We start from the raw sequence: 20,369 nt of genomic DNA on the forward strand, positions 1-20,369 counted from the left end.
TTCTTTAATCCACAAGTCTTGTGCCTTAAAGTGTGTGAGTGTTAGGGAGGTGGGGGCGGGGGAATGCTGAAATTTCTTCTGAGGTGGCATTTTAAGAGTGCAGAAGTCAAAAGGATCCAGGATTAGCTCTGATGACATTTTATCAGTGATTCTTTGCTGTAGCGCTGATAAATGTCTTAAATAGACTTCTCAGATTGACAGAGAAGTGCTTGGTCAGGCCATTGAGGACGCTGTTTACTTGTTACTTAAGAGCCTTAAGAAATCCATTGCCTTTCTGCTATCTTGATATTTGCATTTGTTTTAGCACCCTCTTCTGGCATATTCTAAAATAGCTTCCATGAGATGTTAACTTACATACTATACCTTTGTTACATTAAAGCCACAACTTGTGGATAGTTCTAGGGGAATGGGGTTAACTAACAAGTAATATGGGCCTGGTCTACACCTGGCAGGCCACCATGCACCTTCCATACTTCACTCACTGAATCTGCCAGTCACACCTCAGGGAGGCACTTTTCTTAGATAAAGTCACTGAATTACTTTTACTCTCTGCTCCTAATATGGCTGATGCTTGATGAAGCTGGCAAACCCAGGAAACACTGTACTTTTCCATTTGAAAAAGAGGTTCTCTATAGTCCAATAATGCCTCAATACCGTTTTTTTATGCTTGATATTGAGTGTAGACTATTTAGTTTAGGAAAGGCACATTTTCTTTATTTTTTCATATGAATTAATGATTCCCCTTTTAGCTGTAAATTAAACTTGATAATAAACTTTTGATGTGGCTGGGTGGCTCAGTTGCTTGGAGTGTCATCCTGTACACCAAAGAGTTGTGGGTTTGATTCCTAGTCAGGGCACATACCTAGGTTGTGGGTTTGATCCCCAGTTGAGGCACATACAGGAGGCAACCAATCGATGTTTCTCTCTCTCTCTCTCTCTCTCTTTCTCTCTCTCTCTTCCTCTAAAATCAATAAAATAAAATAAAAACATCTTTGGGTGAGAATTAAAAAAAATCTTTCTAAAGAATTATTCTATATCATAGTGTGAACTGAAGGTATTAGGCAGTACTTTTTAGTATTTCTGAGACATCCCATAGTTGCAATGGCAGTGGTATCACAAGTATAATTTTAAATATTCTATATCTTCTTATGCTTTTCGTGGTGCAGCCAAGCCCACCCTCCATTGCTGATATAAAGACTATCCTTGCAACTGGCTGAAGGAAGCAGCAAATGCTGCTGAGAGTGGGAGAGCCCTCATTTTAATTCCTCCCAGATGTGCTCCTCCTGCTTGCCCAACCGGGGGAAAACAGGTCCTAATATCCCCTAAGAAAATATTTTCTCATTAATTTGGGATATGACTTATAGATGTAATTTATATGGAGGCAGATGTGATAGATTAAATATTGTCATATATAGTATTTTTTTCATTATCAAAAAGGTTAAAGTACATCTAATTTTCTTAGCTATAGCATTTTGAGTACTGAGATGTTTTCATTTGAAATGATATTTTGTTTTTGCCTTATGATTTTTTATGAGAAAGCTTAGACTGGGTTATAAATTACAGTATTAGAAGATTCTTATCTAGTTTCTTGTGCTATGTATTGGGGAAGCATTTTTTATTTAATGTAAGAATAACAAGGAAATATGATTTAGTAACAAGTCTGAACTGTTTTTTCTAGAAAAAGAATTTTGAAGTCTTAACCTCTTTAAGAACTCAAATGTATTATATCAGTTTTAATTTTTCATGAGATTAAAAATAGGACCACACCAGAAGCCTGAAGTAATATGAGAAGGTACATTTGTTTTCTGGCTTCTTTTTGGCCTGTAAATGATGCCCCCCAGCCAAATTGGGGCCCAAGGAGCTTTCCAGGATAATTGATCAAGGTTTTCCATTGATCATCCTAGCCCAGTTTACACGAAGAAAAAGAGTGTAAATGAAATCAACACCTTCTAGGTCCCATAATTATAGTAAGCAATACTTTTTTTTTTTTTTAAAAGGTCCAAAGCTAAAAAGTTCCCAAGGAAAGAAAAATAGAAGTGTCAATCAAAATCTAAAAATAGGAGAATGGCCAAAGAACACAGGCATGTAATTAGAAAAAACAAAATATCTCTCAATAGTCCTGTACATTAAGTCAAGGAGTTTCTGTTCCATCAGAGACTTATTTATGTAAGGCAGACATTGGAGGGAATGCTGGAAGTGTGGGTCGTGTCTGGGTGAATTTCCTGCAAAGTAATTGGGGCTTTATTGTGAATTTCAGGGATTCAGTGAAAAAGGGACTGAGGTCTTGAGATGTGGAAACCTGTACCCAGTTAGCAGGTTCCCACCAAGAAAGTCAGGTATCCATTAAGTTGAGGAGGTAGCAGGAGTATTCTACAACTACTAAGGTTTTTGTTTCTTTGTTTGTTTTTGAATTTATCTTCAGATAGAGCGGGAGGGAAAAAGGGAGGAAGAGAGAGAGAAACATCAATGTGAGAGAGACATATCGAGTGGTTGCCACCCACACTACCCCAATCGGGGCCAAGGATAAACTGCAACTGAGGTACATGCCCTTAGCAGGAACTGAATCCAGGACTCTCTGGTCCGCGGGCCCATGCTCTAACTGCTGAGCCAAACCGGCCAAGGCTACTAAGATTTTTAAGAGGATTTTGCAATAGCAGAATAGAGCTACATTTCCCTCAATGTGTTATTAGTGAGGGAAGGAGATACTGAGAGCCAGGTAAGTTTGGGAAACACAAAGCCAACAAATCAAATACTCCCTCACATGCAATGTGAATTTTCAGGTTTGGGTGGTGGTAGGGAATGGATAGGGAACATAGAAATGTGTCTAGAGGTATTTCCCATGTCTGTTATCTACAGGATTCTTATCTTCTCAGAGCATCAGGCAGAGCATACATTGAGAACTGCCAGAATTGGAGTTACAGAGGCACCCACAGCAGAGGTTAAAAGAGATAGGCAAGGGGGAAATCTGAATGGGTAAGGATTAGCTTAAAGGAGAGGGCAGCTTCACAGGGACAGTCCTCTTGGACTGTGATCTGCCCACAGGTGGGTACACAATAATGGAATTGAGTGCCTGAGCAGAGGGACACAATGGAGATGAGGAACAGAAGGGACATACTTTTCACGTCCCAGTGTGAACTTCATCCGAAGCTATGCTGCCATCACAGCAGCCTGTTTCCTGAGCTTCGACAGGGTTATACCAATCCCAAATATGATTGTCTTTATCTGAGCAACTTCCAGTAACTGCAGAAATCAAAGCAACTTGGGCTAGAGTTGCAGGCTATTTCAGAAGCTCCTCTACAGGAAGACTGTGCTTGAGTTTGCTAGCCTCTAAACAAAATTCCTAGTAGCCATGGAAGATGGTGAGGCAGTTGAGGCAAAATAGAGTCAGGCCCAAGAACCTTTTTGAGAAAGAAGTGTGCCAAAAACTTATTAACCTATGGGCCATCTTGCTGCTTGACTTATTTTTATCCTTCTCTCCTTCATTAAACTTATTATCTTATTTGCTTTAAGATTGTCCCAAGGCAGTTGGATGGGAAAAGAACCAGAAAGGAGGCATGGGACCAAGGATGGTAAACCTCAGTGAATGCATGGACCCTAAAAGGTATATTGGGAGATGTTTTCTCCAGTGGAGCTTTTGGACACCAGGTTCTGTGAGGCCAGTGGCATCACAAAATTTAGTCCAGGAAGTTCCATTCACATGAACAATGAGTGTTACTGCATTCTTTGCTGCCTAATTCATAATTTAAGTTTGCTTGTGGGGATTAATACTAATGATGGATATTCTGAAGGGCACACAGTTTACCTGTTCATCTAGATATTCTAAATTTTGTTCTTGCTTCAAGATCAGATTCTAAGACCTATGTATATATCTGCAGCATCTTTTAGTCCTTCATTCATTGCCCTGTAATTTTGTTCTAGTAGCCTACATTGAAGGACATTATAAGAAATATTTCATGGAAACCAATATTGTAGTTAAAGCAGAGTGTAAGTGCACCCTTTATTGAGGGGATATGGAATAATTTTTCTGTTTTCAGTATTAGCAAAAACTTTCCTTTTAAGCAGCTGGTAGCTATTGTGTTTTTCTTATGGACACAGTGACTCCTAGTATCAGTCATGCTTCCCTTTTCATCTTGGCTGCTAGGAGCTTAGTATCAAATTTGTGGCCTATCACTAATAATTGCAGAGGACTACAGTGGCATGATTCTGCATAGCAACCTTTCTCCTCCCCACTTACCCTCAAGCTTCATCTTATTTTTTCTTTGATCCTAATTTCCTTAGTATGTTTCTTCTTTTCTCCTACAGCTACTTTCTATCCAAAAAGAACAAGATCTGGGTATAAATGAGTGATTGAATAAACAAATAATTCTCTCATTTTCTAGGTTAGCTGAGTCATCGGTGGATCTAAATCTCAAATTGATGTGTTGGAGATTGGTGCCTACTTTGGACTTAGACAAAGTTGTGTCTGCCAAATGTCTGCTGCTTGGAGCTGGCACCTTGGGTTGTAATGTAGCTAGGACACTGATGGTAAGTTTGTGGGGACCGAATGGTACCTTTGAAGCTGTGGCTTCTCTTCCCCTTTTACTGTATCTGATTGTCTTTTATCTCCCAGATACCCTTTCTACTCCCTCCCTCCCTCCCTCCCTCTTTCCTCTCTCTCTCCTTTCCTTTTTTCTGTTCTCAATATATATTTAATGTAAAAGGGTATACATGCTTTTATTATAAGGTAGAAACACAAAGTCTCCACTCCATCTCAAGTCACATTTCCCAGAATGAAGCAGACTTTACAGATTAGTATGTAGTATATCTTTCCCTGAAGTTTTCTTAGGCGTATACAAAAAGAGAGAAATTTATCATCTTTGCTGTTATTTATTTATATTTATGAAAATTATATCATAGTATACTGTCTATAACAGGTTTTTATTTTTAACTTAATATAAAATAATTATGGCTCTCTTTTTATGTATTCCATATTATGTATATGTAGTACTATGTTGTATGACTGTGTCCTCAGTTTATTTCATCAATGTCAGCAAATTTTTCTTTTAGAGGCACTGATGATGTGAACATTTTTACACTTATGTATTATTTCTTTTGGAAAAAAGTCCTAGAAGTAGAATTGCTATGGTAGAGAAAATGTATGATATATGCACTATATACATATATTTTTTTTCTTTTTTCTTCGCAAACTAACTTCCAAAAACATAATAGTTTCTACTCCTAGAAACATGTGAGGAACATAGTTTTTTATTTGCATTTCTTTTATTAGTGAGGGTGTCTTAAATTTTATTTTTGTGTGTGTGAAGTTTATTTCTTCTACATATGTCCTTTGGGTTGACTTGGAGTTTTTTTTTATTATGGTTTAACCTTTCTTCTGTTATATGATGCAAATATTTTTCTCAACTTATTTAAAGTATGTTTAGCCATATAAAAGTTCTTTTAAAAAAAGTTTATGACTAATTATGTTAGTCTTTTCCTTTATGGTTTATAACACTCTTGTGTAAAAGTTATAAAGCAGGAAAGGTTCTATTTTTCAACCACCTTTTCACTTTTTTCCTTTCAGTGTGTATTTAATATATATATTTTAAAACCTTACATGATAGATAATAATGTTCTTTAATTATCAGTTAACATTGTAAACACTTCCCCATGTCATTAAAAAGGATGCCTGTTAGGCCTTTTTAATGGCTTTAGACTATACCTTCTTGTATGATGGAACATAGTTTATTGAAGCATCTTTAATATTAGGCATTAAGATTGATTCCAGCCCTGGCCGGTTTGGCTCAGCGGTTAGAGCATCGGCCTGCGGTCTGGAGAGACCCGGGTTCGGTTCCCGCTAAGGGCATGTACCTCGGTTGCAGTTTGTCCCCGGCCCTGGATGGTCGTGCGGGTGGCACCCACTCGATGTGCCTCTTTCACGTCGATGTTTCTCTCTCTCTCTCCCTCTTCCTCTCTCTCCCTCCCACTCTATCTGTGCAAAAAATGGAAAAATGTCCTCGGGTGAGGATAAAAAAAAAAAAAAAATTTAAGATTGATTCCAATTTTTTACATAGTGTAAATTTTTACATAACTATAAATTATGTTGCAAAGAACATCTTTGTGATTACATCTTTGTCAGTATTTCAGACTATTTCCTAGGATAGATTGCTGGAAGTAGGTAAAAGGATGTATACATTTTATTTTATTTTTTTCTTTATTGATTTGAGAGAGAGAAGAAGGGAGGGGGGGGGAAACATTGATGAGAGAGAACATCGATTGGCTGCCTCCTGCATGATCCCCTCTGTGGATTTGGCCCACAACCTGGGCATGTGCCCTGACCAGGAATCGATCCAGTGACCTCTTGGTGCATGGGTTGATGCTCAACCACTGAGCCACACTGGCCAGGCAGGATGTGTACATTTTAAAGACTCTAGAGGCCATGGATTGATTCCTGGTCAGGGCACATGCCTGGGTTGCAGGCTCAATCCCCAGGTAGGGGCATGCAGGAGGCAGCCGATTGATGTTTCTCTCTCACAGCAATATTTCTTTTTTTTTTTTTATCCTCACCCAAGGAAGTTATTTTTTGCGTTTATCTTTAGATAGAGCAGGAGGAAGAGAGAGAAACATCGATTTGAGAGAGACACATCGACTGGTTGCCACCCACACGAACCCAACCGATGCTGGGGACAAACTGCAACCAAGGTATGTGCCCTTAGCGGGAACCAAACCCAGGTCTCTCTGGCCTGTGGGCTGACGCTCTAACTGCTGAGCCAAACTGGCCAGGGATCACAGTGATAATTTCTATCTCACCCTTTCTCTCTCTCTAAAAAATCAATTAAAACAATTTTTAAATAAATAAATAAAGACTCTAGAAACATTGTCAAGTTGTTTTTCAGAAAAATTACACCAGTTTACATTCTCAACCAGTAAAACAGGTTTTTCACTACCACATCCTCACCAGCATTGAGTATTGTAATGTTCTTAATTTTTGCAGATTAGCCATTTAAACTGTGTAGCATTCCAGGAAGTCAAAAGTTAAGTGTGAAAGTCTACCTGCATGTGACCAACCTGAGGCATGTTTGTAATTTATCTTGCTTTCTTCCCACTGCCCAGCATGTTCCCAGACTGCTTTCCTTGCTATCCACTTAGCATTGCTTTAAGGAATGCAAAAATACTTTAGAAACAAATAGCCCCAAACTAAGCATTAAGTGACTTTTAGATTTTTCCATACCTTCATTCCCTGTCTATGGTAGATTACTTAGCTGGCTCTGTAAAACCAAAACGTTAACTGTGGGTGTCAAAACAAACAGCCGATCTAAACTATGTTTTTGAAAAGATGGATTCTGGCCTGTCTTTCTCAACCTCGAAAACTCATCTTGGGTCTTCATTGATTGTCCCCCTAGAATCATCAGCCTAATTGAGTTTCAAGGTCCCTAATAGAAGAGCATTGAAATGAGAGAGAGCAGAATCTTAGCTTATAGCTAATGATGTCAGTGCTTCTCTTAGATCATTATGCATATTTATGATCTATTTAAATACACACAACCTACCTCACCCCCCAAAAGTAGGCATCTTCATTTGATTGCAACTCTAGGGATCTCATTTCTTCCCCACCATTAACTACATCTGTGACTTTAGGTGAGTCACTATCTTTTCTGGGCTTTAGTTTCCATATCTGTAAAACAAAGTAATTGGGCTGAGGATTTTAGAGACCCTATACAACTTTAAAGTTGTGTAGTTCTATAAGACTTTATAGGAGATGTAATTGAAGTGTATGGAATCATGAAAACTATTTCCGAGGATATAGAATCATATCCTACAGGCGAGATTATTAGGCTTTTGCCTTTTGGAGAAATAATACAAAATCTTCTACAGTGTTAGTGGGAAATAACTTAAGTCATTTTTCCCAGGAGTTAATTTAGGCTTTAAGTAAGTTTTAAGATGAGCTGTTTATATACTTCTAAAATTATTCCTTAAGGGAATGCAAGGACAGTGAGGGCTATTGCTAATTCTTTCAAGACAACAAAATAGACAATTCTTATGAGACTCTCCTCCAAATCTTTTTCTGGTGCCATTGTCAAAAGTAATGAGTTATTAGTTAGAGCCACTCAGACATTTTTAGTCTCATTACTATAGGAAACACGGCACGGGGTATATAATTATTATACCTTTTAAAGGAAGTTGATATTCTATTTATGCAAAACTGAATTTATATAATTTAATGTCTGAAGTTCCCTATATTTTGAAGTTTTCAAGCTGCTCCAAAGCAAACGCCTTTTGGGGATTTCAAGAGAGATACCCTGTAAAACATTCACCAGAAACACAGCATGATATCTTGTTTTCACGCAGGGCTGGGGCGTCAGACACATCACATTTGTCGACAATGCCAAGATCTCCTACTCCAATCCTGTGAGGCAGCCTCTGTATGAATTTGAAGATTGCCTAACAGGTGGCAAGCCCAAGGCCCTGGCTGCAGCAGACCGACTCCAGAGAATATTCCCCGGAGTGGTACGTTGATGCTGTTTGGGAAAGTCAGAAGTTGTCTCCTGTGTCTTTAATGTTTAAGTCTTGAGGAATGAGGCTGTATGGTATTGGTGAAAGACAGTCAGACATCTGTCACTTACTACCAGACCGTCATCATGTGGCTGAGCCTGTTTCCTTATCTCAGAGATGGGGCTTAAAACACAAAACCAAACCTCATTTATTATTGTAAAAATTAAATGAAGAATGTATGAAGAAATATTTTGTAAGTTACAGTGCATTATCTGGCTTTAAGTTGAGGAATTCTGAGAGTATGTATATTTTTATATCCTGCCTTGTTCCAAAGGAATTTATGGTGGCACATGTAGGATACAATTTTTCCTTCATCATCATAATACAGAGATAGTTACTTAGAACAGATTTATGAAATTAAATTGAATGCAAGTCTGTGAAGAAGAAAGATTGGGCTAAATGTTTAGCTTTTTACTCTAACTATTTCTTATTTTTGAGTTGGATCCTTTAAACACCACATAGTAAGAGAAAAGTCATTCAGCTCACTTAATTCAAAATCTTGTCAGGTTTTTTTAGGTCATCCTGCAAGAGATTCTTCATTTTGCATGCTTAATCCATTTATCTGACAGAGGTTGGATTAGGTGTCTCTGAAGCATCTACTTATACTTAAATTGCCACAGAGGCTCCCAGCCCTAGTTTAAAAAGAAAAGCCCATTTTCTTAACGTTTCTGTTTAGTAACTCTTTTATTATTCATTCATTTTAGAAGTCTTTGCTTTAGAAGTAACTCTGACGGTTTTGTTCATTTGACCAGTGTATCTGAGGAATGTCATTTATTGGGTCAATTCAACAGTATTGATTGAGTACCCACTATGTACCCAGCTAGGTTACTAAATGCCAAAAGAAGTAAGAATAAATTACAACCTTGTCATTAAGGAGGCATATTAGTTAGGTTTCAGCTGTGAAAATACTGCATATCACACATCCCAACATTTCAGTAGCTTACAATTATAAATATGTATTTCATGCTCACAGGCCTGCAGGTTGACTGTGGTTTAGCTCCTGGGCTAGGCTGGACTTTAAGCTTTGAGTCAGGTTCCAGTCTGCTCTGTATGTCATTATTTCAAAATCTAGACTCAAGGAGCAACAGTCATTTGATCCTGCTTTTCTTATAATAGAAGGTGGAAGCGTAAAAGCATTGGTGAAAACTTACCGTATCTATACCTCTAAAAGTCTCAATAATGACACTATACAGTGTCCTCTATCTCAATAATGACACTATACAGTGTCCTCTATCTCCATCACCAACGTAAGTCACAGGGCTACACCCAAAATCAATGAGGTTGGTCAGTACACTCTGCCTTCCTAGTGGGAGGTCCTGCAGAGTCATATGATAAAGGGCATGGACATATAATTCTATTAGAGGGAGGCAGCACATAGTTGAGAGGAACAATCCAGTCTATCACTGAAGAGTGTTATGAATTCCCCTTGGGGCCCAGGCAGACCTGGCTTTGAATCTGAGCTGTGACACTTATTTGTTGCCTGAAATATCGGCATGCTCAAATCCTAGTCATTGTCTATGAGCTAACTCAATCCCCACTATTTATCATTATTCTATTATTCATCAAAATATTTAAGGCCTACTATGTACTTCTGGACTGGAAACAAGACAGATATACTTTTCTCTTCCTTATTTGGAGCTTATAGTCTAATGGCTTACAGTCATTAACAACAAATTTCAAAAGGTATTATAATTGTGGTAAGTACACAAAGTAGGAGGTCAATTGTCATGAGAATGTTTAATGGGAAGGTCTGACCAAGACTAGACTTCCTTGAGGAAACTAAGTCTTATATGATGAGTAGAATTCCCTAGACTAAGGGTGGCAGAGCTGTCTGTGCAAACACCTGAGTCAGGAAGCAGCATGGGCTTCTGTGGAACTGAAGGAAAACCAGGGTGGTTGAAGCACAAACATCGAGGAGTAGAGACAAGAAGCTGGAGCAGAAGCAAGGGCCAGATCATGCTGGACCTTAGAGATCAAGTTCAGCTTTTTTTTAAAAACATTAGCCCATCATGATCAAGCCTCTTACTCAGCACTTACATCTCTATTGGATGATTAAGTCCTTGAGCCCAGGAGTCAGGTCTCTTATACTTTTATCCTTCATACCTAGTAAGTAGTAATAGATAATGTCTACAACCCATCAAGGTACTGGTGTAATTCATTCAAGAAAGAAACTATTTCACTTATTGGTTAGCCAGGCTTACCCATAAAAAACATCTCTGTATGTTCAATTTAGTGTAGTTTTTTTATTCAACAAATATTTACTCATTTCCTTCCTTATACCAGGCCATGGCCAAAAGGCTAATTCTAAGTGAACAAGACATGAAAAGAACTGCTCTGCTACAAATACCATGCCTAATTTTGGGGTTGAATTAAAAAAATTTGATCTTTAATAAATCAAATAACTATTTGAGGTTACCATTTTTTAAGGCAAGGCAATGCAATAAAATGTAGAATTATGGAGCCACACTAAAGGTTTTAAAACCGAACTCTGAACATCTGCTTCCAACCCTGGTGTGTAACTAGTATTGGACTGGCTCTTCTACCATAAACAATTATGCACCTGGAATATATAAAATGACTCTCTTCAGACAATGAGCAATAGTCAGTGAAAGACTGCGATCCCTGGCAAAAGGTAAAGAATGATTGTTTGCATTTTCTGGCCCATTTTGGAGCCCATAGGAATATCCTTGTTCTTGATGAGCTAAGGAAATGGAGATCAGAGTTCAGAGTAGCTAAGGGGGCTGGAATTTGCAGGCAGAGTATCAGACATATGGAAGCTGTGCAGAGAAGGAGGTCTAGACTGTCTAGGCAGCATCTTGAGTCTTGGACTGAATAGCAAGTTGCACATGCTCAGCCTATGACTCTGTAAGGCTGGGCAAAAAGCACCACCATTCTTCTGTGAGAATTGAGATACCAGAGCTCCAACAAGGCTGGAAGACATTGGAGTCCCACCTATCCAGAAGCAAGAGACCTCATTGAGTACTCTGAGCCCTTCAGTGACACACCAGTAAGGGCACAGAATTAAACATAAAACCTAAAACTGCAAAACTTCTAGGAGCCAAGCAGCTTAGTGATCTTGTGATAGGCAGATTTCTTGGGACCCAGTAAATACTAACCGTACATGAAAAAATTTATAACTTGGACTTTATCAAAATCTAAAACTTCTGCTTCTCAAAAGACACCATGAAGAGAATGAAAAGGCTGACCAAAACTGAGAAAATACTCACAGTGTGTATATTTGACAATCTTTATCCAGAATACATAAACTCCTACCACTCAATAATAAGAAGACAGGCATACTGTTGTTTTCAAGGAGCAAAAGACTTGGACGGATACTATTTTCATAGTGAAGATCTATAAATGGCCAGTGAACACATGAAAATGATGAACATTAAGAGTCATCAGGGAAATATGAATTAAAACCACAAAGATATATCACTACACACCCACTAAAATGGCTAAAATTAAAAAGATTGACAGTGCTAAAGGTTATCAGGCTGTGGAGCAACTAGAACTCTCATAGTTTGCTGGTAAAACAAGGCCTTTGGAAATTAGTCTGGCAGTTTCTCATGAAACTAAACATATACTTACCTAATGACCCCCCAAATTCCACTTTTAGATATTTAAGAGAAATGAAAACATATACAGTGGTGGGCAAAAGTAGGTTTACAGTTATGAGTTATTAGTTATTGTATTATTTATTTGTATTGTCTTTTTCATATGAACAACTGTAAACCTACTTTTGCCTACCCCCAAATACTGAAAGTCTTACACATGATTGTCCATAGTAGCTTTATTCATAATAGCCAAAATTTAGAAGTAACCCAAATAGCTGTCAATAAGAAACTGGGTAAACAAATTGAGGTATATTCATACAACAAAAAGGAATGTACTGTTGATACTTAACAATATGGATGAACCTTAAAAGCAGTATGCTGAGTACAAGAAACCAAACACAAACAAGATATACTGTAGGATACCATTTATATGAGGTTCTAGATTAGGCAAAACCAATCTAGGATTTAAAAAGGCAAAAGAATGCACCCCTATGTTCATTGCAGTATCATTTACAATAGCCAAGATATGGAAGCAACCTAAGTGTTGATTGATAGATGAGTGATTTAAGAACATGTGGTACATGTATACAATGGAGTGTTACTCAGCCATAAAAAGGAATTAAAACTTGCTATTTGTGGCAACATGGATGGACCTAGAGGGTATTATGCTAAATGAAATATGTCAGACAGAGAAAAACAAATACCATATAATTTCACTTATATGTGGAATCGAAAAAACAAAATAAATGAATGAAGGAAACAAACTAACTCATAGAACAAATTGATGGTTGCCAGGTAGGAGGGGGATTGGGGAGATGGGCCCAAAAGGTGAAAAGATTAAGAAGTACAAATTGGCAGTTATACATAGTCACAGGACATAAAGTATAGTATAGGGAATATAGTCAATAATATTATAATAACTGTGTTGGTGCCAGATGGGAAACTAGACTTATCAGGTTGATCACTTTATACAAGGTGTATAAATGTCTAATCACTGTTATACACCTGCAACTAATGTAATATGGTATGTTAACTGTAACTGAAAAATAGATTTTTTAAAAATGTTGGAACAGTGATTGTCCCAGTGGGGATGGGGAATGGTGGGGATTGACTGGGAAGGGGCACAAGAGTGCATTCTGGGGTAATGGAAATGTTCTTTATCTTTACAGGTGTGATACAGTAGTTAATCTACAGTTTTTCAAAACACACTGAACTGTATACTAGAGATCTGTACATTTCACCCTTTCTGTAAATTATACCTTTTGAATCAACTGAATCTTCTGAGGAGTTTCAGAAAATGTTGGTAGCTGGGTCCATTCTTAGAGATTCCAATTTAATGGCCCAGGGGAAAGCCTGGCATTAGAAATTTTTCTGAGTAGTTCTACTGTGCAACCAAGGTTGAAATGTACTATGTTGAAACTGCTGAATTCTAGCCTCGGTGAATAAACCTAAATGGTGGGCCAGGGACCAGTCCTATGGAGGTTTATTGGCTGAAATCTTAGCAAGCAGAGAATTATTTAGGTTAGCAGAGTTGATGTGGGTGAGGATCTGTATTATTCAATTGGTCAGAATTGGTATTGAGTAATTATGCTTTAATCTTGGTGTCATTAAAATACCTAAGTAATACCTGTTTGGACCAGTTTACCATCATTTAAAGTGCTTTGTCAATTGTAATAAGACAATAAGTTATTGTTATTACTATTATTGTTATTATTATACTGTGGTTGTTGCTTTTCTTATTGTTTATTATAATACTTGGTAGATGCATCATACTTAATGGATAAATGAATGAAGTCCCCAAGGTTGTCTTTGTGGTGTTTTTTCATTGTTAAAATGCACTTTATTCTTTCTGAAGTCCTTTCTGCCTGGTGTCCTTTCCTGCTTTGCTTGCAACTTTTTTTTTTAATTTTTTAAAAAATCATTGTTGTCACTTTCTTGAATTCCACAGATTAGATTTAAAGATTAAGGTAAAGAGAAAATAGCTGCAGCATACAAAATAGATTTTCCTTTGCAACAGGACCCACTTGCCCTGCCCCTGAGCTATTTTTCCAGTAGGTGAGGGGTTTTGGCAAAAGGAATGAGAACACTTCCCTGTGGCCAGCTTTATGCAGGGGATTAAGGTGCAGTTTGTGATTCTACAACACTTTTGTTCAATGGAAAGCTAATGTCCTCAGCCTCACTGGCACCCATATGTGACTCACTGTTAATCTGCCAAGACACTCTGGAGCCAGCAGGGGGCAAATGGTAAATTACAGAGCTGTGCTAAAGCCCCTATGAGAACTATTGAGTCCCCATACTTTAAGAAAACCCAGGTCACCAGGCAGCTTCTACTTTTGGGCAGGAATGAGACTTCAATTTAGCACCACACACTGTTATCGCCTCCCCAACATATATCTGCACAGTCCTAAGTAGATTTTTCTGGCTGAAAGTTAGCAAGTAGGGTTTTTGGTTTCAAGTTTTTTGTTTGTTTGTTTTTTAATATGTATAACCCTAAGAAGATTAAGGCAAGACTAGCTATCATTCTAATCTTGAATCATGAATTTATTAAATCAAATGACTTTTGTTATAGCATCCCATTTGGAGATGTTATACAGTAAGGAAATGGAGAAGAGGGCAAGCTGGGAACAAGCAGGAAGAGACAGCTTGGCTGGACAGAGGGGATTTGTGCAGGCAGAGGACATTTTGATGAGGTTTTTTGTAGGAAAGAGCCAAAGATAAACAGTTTTTTCAGGGTTCTTGCCTCAGATGGGAAGTGCTTCTGCCACCCACTTTGAAACAAGTATCCATATATTTCTGTTTACTGTTTTATCCAGACTTAGGGACCCTGTGGTGACAGGCCAGGAGGTCTAGGATATAGAGATAAAGAAGCTTGAGAGCACAGGTAGCAAAAGGAAAAGCAGCATAGTTATGTACGGAGAAGTTTTTGGTTGCAAGTGACCATACATACATGCTTGTAGCTCTGGGGAGACATGGGCTCTGTGACATCACCTATACCTCCACTTCAGACATCCATTTATCTGGGTGTTTCCCTAGAATGCCAGAGGGTTCAACATGAGCATCCCCATGCCTGGACATCCAGTGAACTTCTCCAGCATCACCCTGGAGCAAGCCCGCAGGGATGTGGAACAACTGGAGCAGCTCATTGAAAGCCATGATGTTGTCTTTCTGTTGATGGACACCAGGGAAAGCCGGTGGCTTCCTGCTGTCATTGCTGCAAGCAAGAGAAAGGTAAAGTGTGGATCCTGGGACTTTTGTCTCTGGTTGTGATTTAATACACTATCACCTTAGAGGGATAAGTGTCCCTAGTCCGCTCTCCCTTCAAAAAAAAAAACGTGCTCTGTATCCTAATGACACAGTGCAAAAGGTCTTCCACTGCAGATTGCCTCACAACCATCATCCAACATAACAGTTATCCTTTACTGTATAATTTTCATAGCCCTTTGAGGTACTCTATACTAGAAGGGGTACTCACACTAAAATGTAAGCTCCAGAAGGGCAAAGACTTGGTCTTATTCACTACTATTTGGTCAGTGACAACTTCAAGGACCAACAGTATTGATGGTTAAATAAATCATGGTACATACATGTGATGGAGTAATACGCATCATTCATGGTTATGTTTTCAATGAATTGTAATAACATGGAAAATACTACATTATGTTAAATAAGCAAGATAAAATACTTTATATTTTATATCAATTATATATATGAACATTAATGTCTATGTCTGTTTATCAAGGTGGGGAAGCAAGAAGAAGGGGAAAAGGGAGGGAGAGGGAATGGGAGATCAAAGGAAAAAGTAATAGGAAGAAATTCCCCAAATTATTAATAGTGATTGTTTGAGCTGTAAGATTGCGAGTGACTTTTGTTTCCTATTCTGGTATATTTTTTTTGTTTTTTGTTTTCTAACTTTCTTTATAACCAGAAATTTGGGAGAATAAGCTAAATTACAACTAAGAGACATTCTTATAGTATAAGTAAGAAATAAAAGCTGTTCTTAAAAATCTAGCCCTGGCCAGTTTGGCTTAGTGGTCAGTGTCGGCCCAGGCACCAAAGGGTCTCAGGTTCGATTGCCAGTCAAGGGCATGTACCTGAGTTGCAGGTTCAATCCCCAGCCCTGATCAAGGTCATGTGGGAGGCAACCAGTCTCTCTTACATTGATGTTTCTCTCTCTCTCTTCCCCTCCTTCCCTTCCATTCTATCTCTATCTAAAAAATCAATAGAAAAATATCTTTGGGTGAAGATTAACAAAACAAAACAGAAACCTATGTGAAGGGTGAATTGTATAGTATGTGAATTATATCTCAAAAGTGTTATGAGAAAAATCAATATAGACATGACAGACCTAGCATAATGGTGAAAGAATGTGTTTGAGAAATATCAAAATGTGGTTTTATACACCTATCTCTTACCAGCTAAGTGACCTTGAGCAAGTTATAGAAGTAACTTCTCAGACTTCAATATCCTCATCTTTAAATAGGATATGTTTGCTAGTTTTAAATGAAACTAAAAGAGATAATTTATGTTAATCACTTGTCAATTTTTTTTGCACATAATAATTCCTCAGTATTGGGGAGTGTTTTTACCAACATTCTCCTCTAGTACCTAATTACACACATATGAAATACTTACAAAATATATTTTTAAAGTTGACCAAATATGAAATTAGCCACGGCTTAAAATATGTCTTTTAATTCTAGTCTTTTATTCCTTGAAACCTACAGCTGGTCATCAATGCTGCCTTGGGATTTGACACATTTGTTGTTATGAGACATGGCTTGAAGAAACCTAAGCATCATGATGCTAGGAACTTGTGCGCCAGCCACCCTGTGGCACCTGCTGATCTGGGCTCGTCACTTTTTGCCAACATCCCTGGCTACAAACTTGGCTGCTATTTCTGCAATGATGTTGTGGCCCCAGGAGATGTAAGTGAATTTCTTTGTCGTTCCAAATATTTCCTACAGCTGTCTTGCCCACTAGGGCAGAGAGACTCAGCTCTTCCCTTTATGACTATTTAAATATTGTCTTTAAAGACAGTTTTTTTTGGGGGGGGTGGCATTATCCCACTGTGAGCTTGATTAGCATCATCAACTGTATACAGCTATTCTCTATTCACCAATAAAAATACAGCAACAAACCATTTCTGTGCAAAGCTCGGCAAGGAAACTGCAGAATGGACCAGTCTCCGGCAGCGCTCAGCACTGTCTCCTGTGTGTATCTTAGTGAAGAGAGCATTAAATGGGGAGTAAGACCCAGACTCCACTTCTGGCTTGGACACTGCCTCATTGGGTAACTCCAGATAAGTCTCTTAGGCTACCTGTGTTTCTGCAGAATGGGGCTGGGCCCATAAGCTGGTCATATTTAGCAAGTAAAAATATAAGATTCCCTGTTCAGTTTGAATTGCAGGTTAATAATGAATAATGTTTTAGTGTAAGTATGCCTTATGCAGTATTCAAGATCTGTTCACACTAAAAAGATATTCATTATTTATTTAGAATTTAAATTTAACTGGGCATCTTGTGTTTTATCTGTTAATCCCAGTAGGGGAAGGAAGAATACTTTCCCTGACTACCCCCAGTGCTCTGAAAAAGTGCATGAAAGTGCTCTGAACAGCAAGCACTGCACTGTTCAAATGTAAGATTCTATAGTGTTAATTCCACCATGCCAGGCAGAGGCAGAATCTGTAGGAATGGTTTTTTATCAGAACAGATATAATCACTTCTAGTGAAACAAAGCAGAGGAGTTTTCTGTACCATCCCCTCCATTTTCCATTTCTTTTAAAACATGTTCCTTAATAACTCGTATCTCTTTCATTTGACTGGCTTTTATGCCCTCCCAATATAAAGGAAAAAAGATATTCCCTGGCTGGTTTGGCTCATTGGTTAAAGCATCAGCCCGAATACCAATGAGTTGTGGGTTTGATTCCAGTCAAGGGCATGTACCTCGGTTGTGGTTCGTCCCCGGCCCTGGTTGGGGTCGTGTGGGAAGCATCCAGTCGATGTGTCTCTCTCATGTCGATGTTTCTCTCTCTCTCCCTCTCTCCCTTTTCCCCTCTCTCCCTTCTCCCCCACCCCCTTCTACTGTATCTGAAGATAAATTTAAAAAAATATCCTCAGGTAAGGATTAAGAAAAAGAAAAAAGACAAGTATTTCTTTATGTGAAAAAGGATGGCTTTATGATCTCCTTCGTGGTGTTTTAATATATAGCTGGTCCTGTTACTTCATTATTAACAACTAATAGAATTAAGGATCAATTGCAGTAAAGTCACATATGTTCATAAGGTAAAAATTATTCCTAATAAGCCCTTTTAATTTGCCTAGAGTTGGAATGTTAGAATTAGTTTGGTTGAACTATGTTTGGACCCATGTTGTAACAAAAATAGTTGTATTTAAGCCCTAGGTTAATACTCAGGATGACAAAATACCCACACTATGAGAGGTACATAGAAACTGAGGACTGCAGGAATAGCAAATTATCGCTCCTATTTCACAGGCACTCTGTGGCATTAGCTCAATTAAAATGGCAGGATAGAGTCATTGTGCTAATCAAATGACTATTCCTCTCTGTGTCTCTGTCTCTCAATTATCAAGCACAATAGAGTTGAGTTGAATCATTTAAAAGGGCACATGATATAATTCCATATATGAGACAGCCAAGCCCCGAATCTTGGTACTTGCAAGAAATGATCTGGTTATGTTATATAGCTTTATCATCAAGGAGTTTCATGCTTCAGACAGCTAGAGTTGAGTGGAATAGATCTTTGAGCACAGGTCAATGATTGTCTCTCTCTAGTCCACCAGAGACCGGACCTTGGACCAGCAGTGCACTGTGAGTCGTCCAGGACTGGCCATGATTGCAGGAGCCCTGGCAGTGGAATTGATGGTTTCTGTTTTGCAGCATCCAGAAGGGTGAGTTTGCTGTTTAGAGATGGGTATTTAAACAAAGAAAGTTTCTGTGTCTCCTTTGGCCTTTTCTAAGTCTGATTCTTTTGAGAAGTGTGTTGTTCTTTCTGTCCTCAAAAAAATAATACTAAAAAAACCTGGTCTGATTCTTTGGCCTGGAAGAACTTGTCATGCAATCTTTGGTGCTACATCTCTGCATCCTTTTGTGAGGGCGATCTGGCTGCGACATCTGTCACCCCATTGATCGCCAGGGTTGATTCGGCTGATCTGGCTGGCTAGGCGGGTGTCCCCCTCCTTCCTCAACCGATCCATGTTCGTCCCTCCCGAAGCTGCGCGCTCGGTCAAGAGGACGACCTTCCCCCCAGAGGAGAGGACCGGTCTTCGGTCAAGGGTATACGAGTAGCTGCGCTCCCCTGCTAGAACCTCCAAACAAACTCTCAAGGTCCTTTTGGAATTGAACTGTCCTAGTTCAATTTGACGACTGATGATGCAGAAAAATAAAAATTTTAGTAGGGGCCTTAGGACGTTCATGCTTTTATTCTGTTAGTAGGTTTTATCTTCTTGGTTCTGAACATGTATAAGGCTACACCTGAATCACATATGATAGAGATTGCATTTCGCTGTTTATTACAGAGATCCATCTTCAGTGACTTAGCCAAACAGGGCTTTCTTTTTCGTTTAAAAATTTTTTTTTTCCTTTATTGATTTTACAGAGAGAGGAAGTGAGAGGGAGAGAGAGAGATAGAAACATTGAAGAGCAAGAACTTAGATTGGCTGCCTCCTGCATGCCCCCCACTGGGGATCAGACCCACAGCCTGGGCATGTGTCCTGACCTGGAATCGAAGCAGCAGCCTCTTGGTGCATGGGTTGACACTCAACCACTGAGCTACACTGGCCGGACTAGGACTTTATTTTTCTTATGCAGCGAGAAGCTCAGAGGCAGGCAGTGCAGGACTGGTACAAAGGCTCTGTTATACCATCAGGGACTTGAGTTCCTTCTTGTCATTCACTAAGCTACTCTTAGCTTTCTTCCTTATGCCTGTCACCTTGTGGTCAAAAGATGACTGTTCTACCTCCAATATTGTTTCTGTGTTATAGTTAAGAAGAAAGGCCCTGGCTGGATAGCTCAGTTGGTTAGAGCATTGTTGCAATATGCCAAGGTTTCAGGTTTGATCCCCAGTCAGGGCACATACAAGAATCCGCCAATGAATGCATAAATAAGTGGAACAACAAAGCGATGTTTCTCTTCCCACCCCCACGTCCTTCCTTGCTCTCTCTGCAATCAATAAATACAAATTATAGCCCTGCCCTGGCTAGTTTGGCTCAGCGGTTGGAGCGTTGGCCTGCGGACCAGAGAGTCCCAGGTTTGGTTCCCACTAGG

General features: G+C 38.8%; 1 protein-coding gene across 15 annotated transcripts in view; it reads left to right on the plus strand.

Moving 5' to 3' along the window:
- Nucleotides 1-20,369, plus strand: part of ATG7 (autophagy related 7) — a 274,296-nt gene that overhangs the window by 67,110 nt on the left and 186,817 nt on the right. For 13 of the 15 annotated variants that reach the window (XM_036266281.1, XM_036266275.1, XM_036266277.1 and 10 more), the window contains 6 exons: nucleotides 3,511-3,601; nucleotides 4,380-4,524; nucleotides 8,326-8,484; nucleotides 15,120-15,314; nucleotides 16,811-17,011; nucleotides 18,879-18,994. In XM_036266281.1, coding sequence (XP_036122174.1) covers nucleotides 3,511-3,601; nucleotides 4,380-4,524; nucleotides 8,326-8,484; nucleotides 15,120-15,314; nucleotides 16,811-17,011; nucleotides 18,879-18,994 — 907 coding nt within the window. Of the gene's footprint in view, nucleotides 1-3,510; nucleotides 3,602-4,379; nucleotides 4,525-8,325; nucleotides 8,485-15,119; nucleotides 15,315-16,810; nucleotides 17,012-17,216; nucleotides 17,376-18,878; nucleotides 18,995-20,369 lie in introns of those variants that run through there. The other 2 variants (XR_004960131.1, XM_036266286.1) reach the window with 2 other exon arrangements.

The sequence above is a fragment of the Molossus molossus genome, unplaced genomic scaffold (assembly GCF_014108415.1).
Source record: "Molossus molossus isolate mMolMol1 unplaced genomic scaffold, mMolMol1.p scaffold_m16_p_18, whole genome shotgun sequence".
Lineage (NCBI taxonomy): Eukaryota > Metazoa > Chordata > Mammalia > Chiroptera > Molossidae > Molossus > Molossus molossus.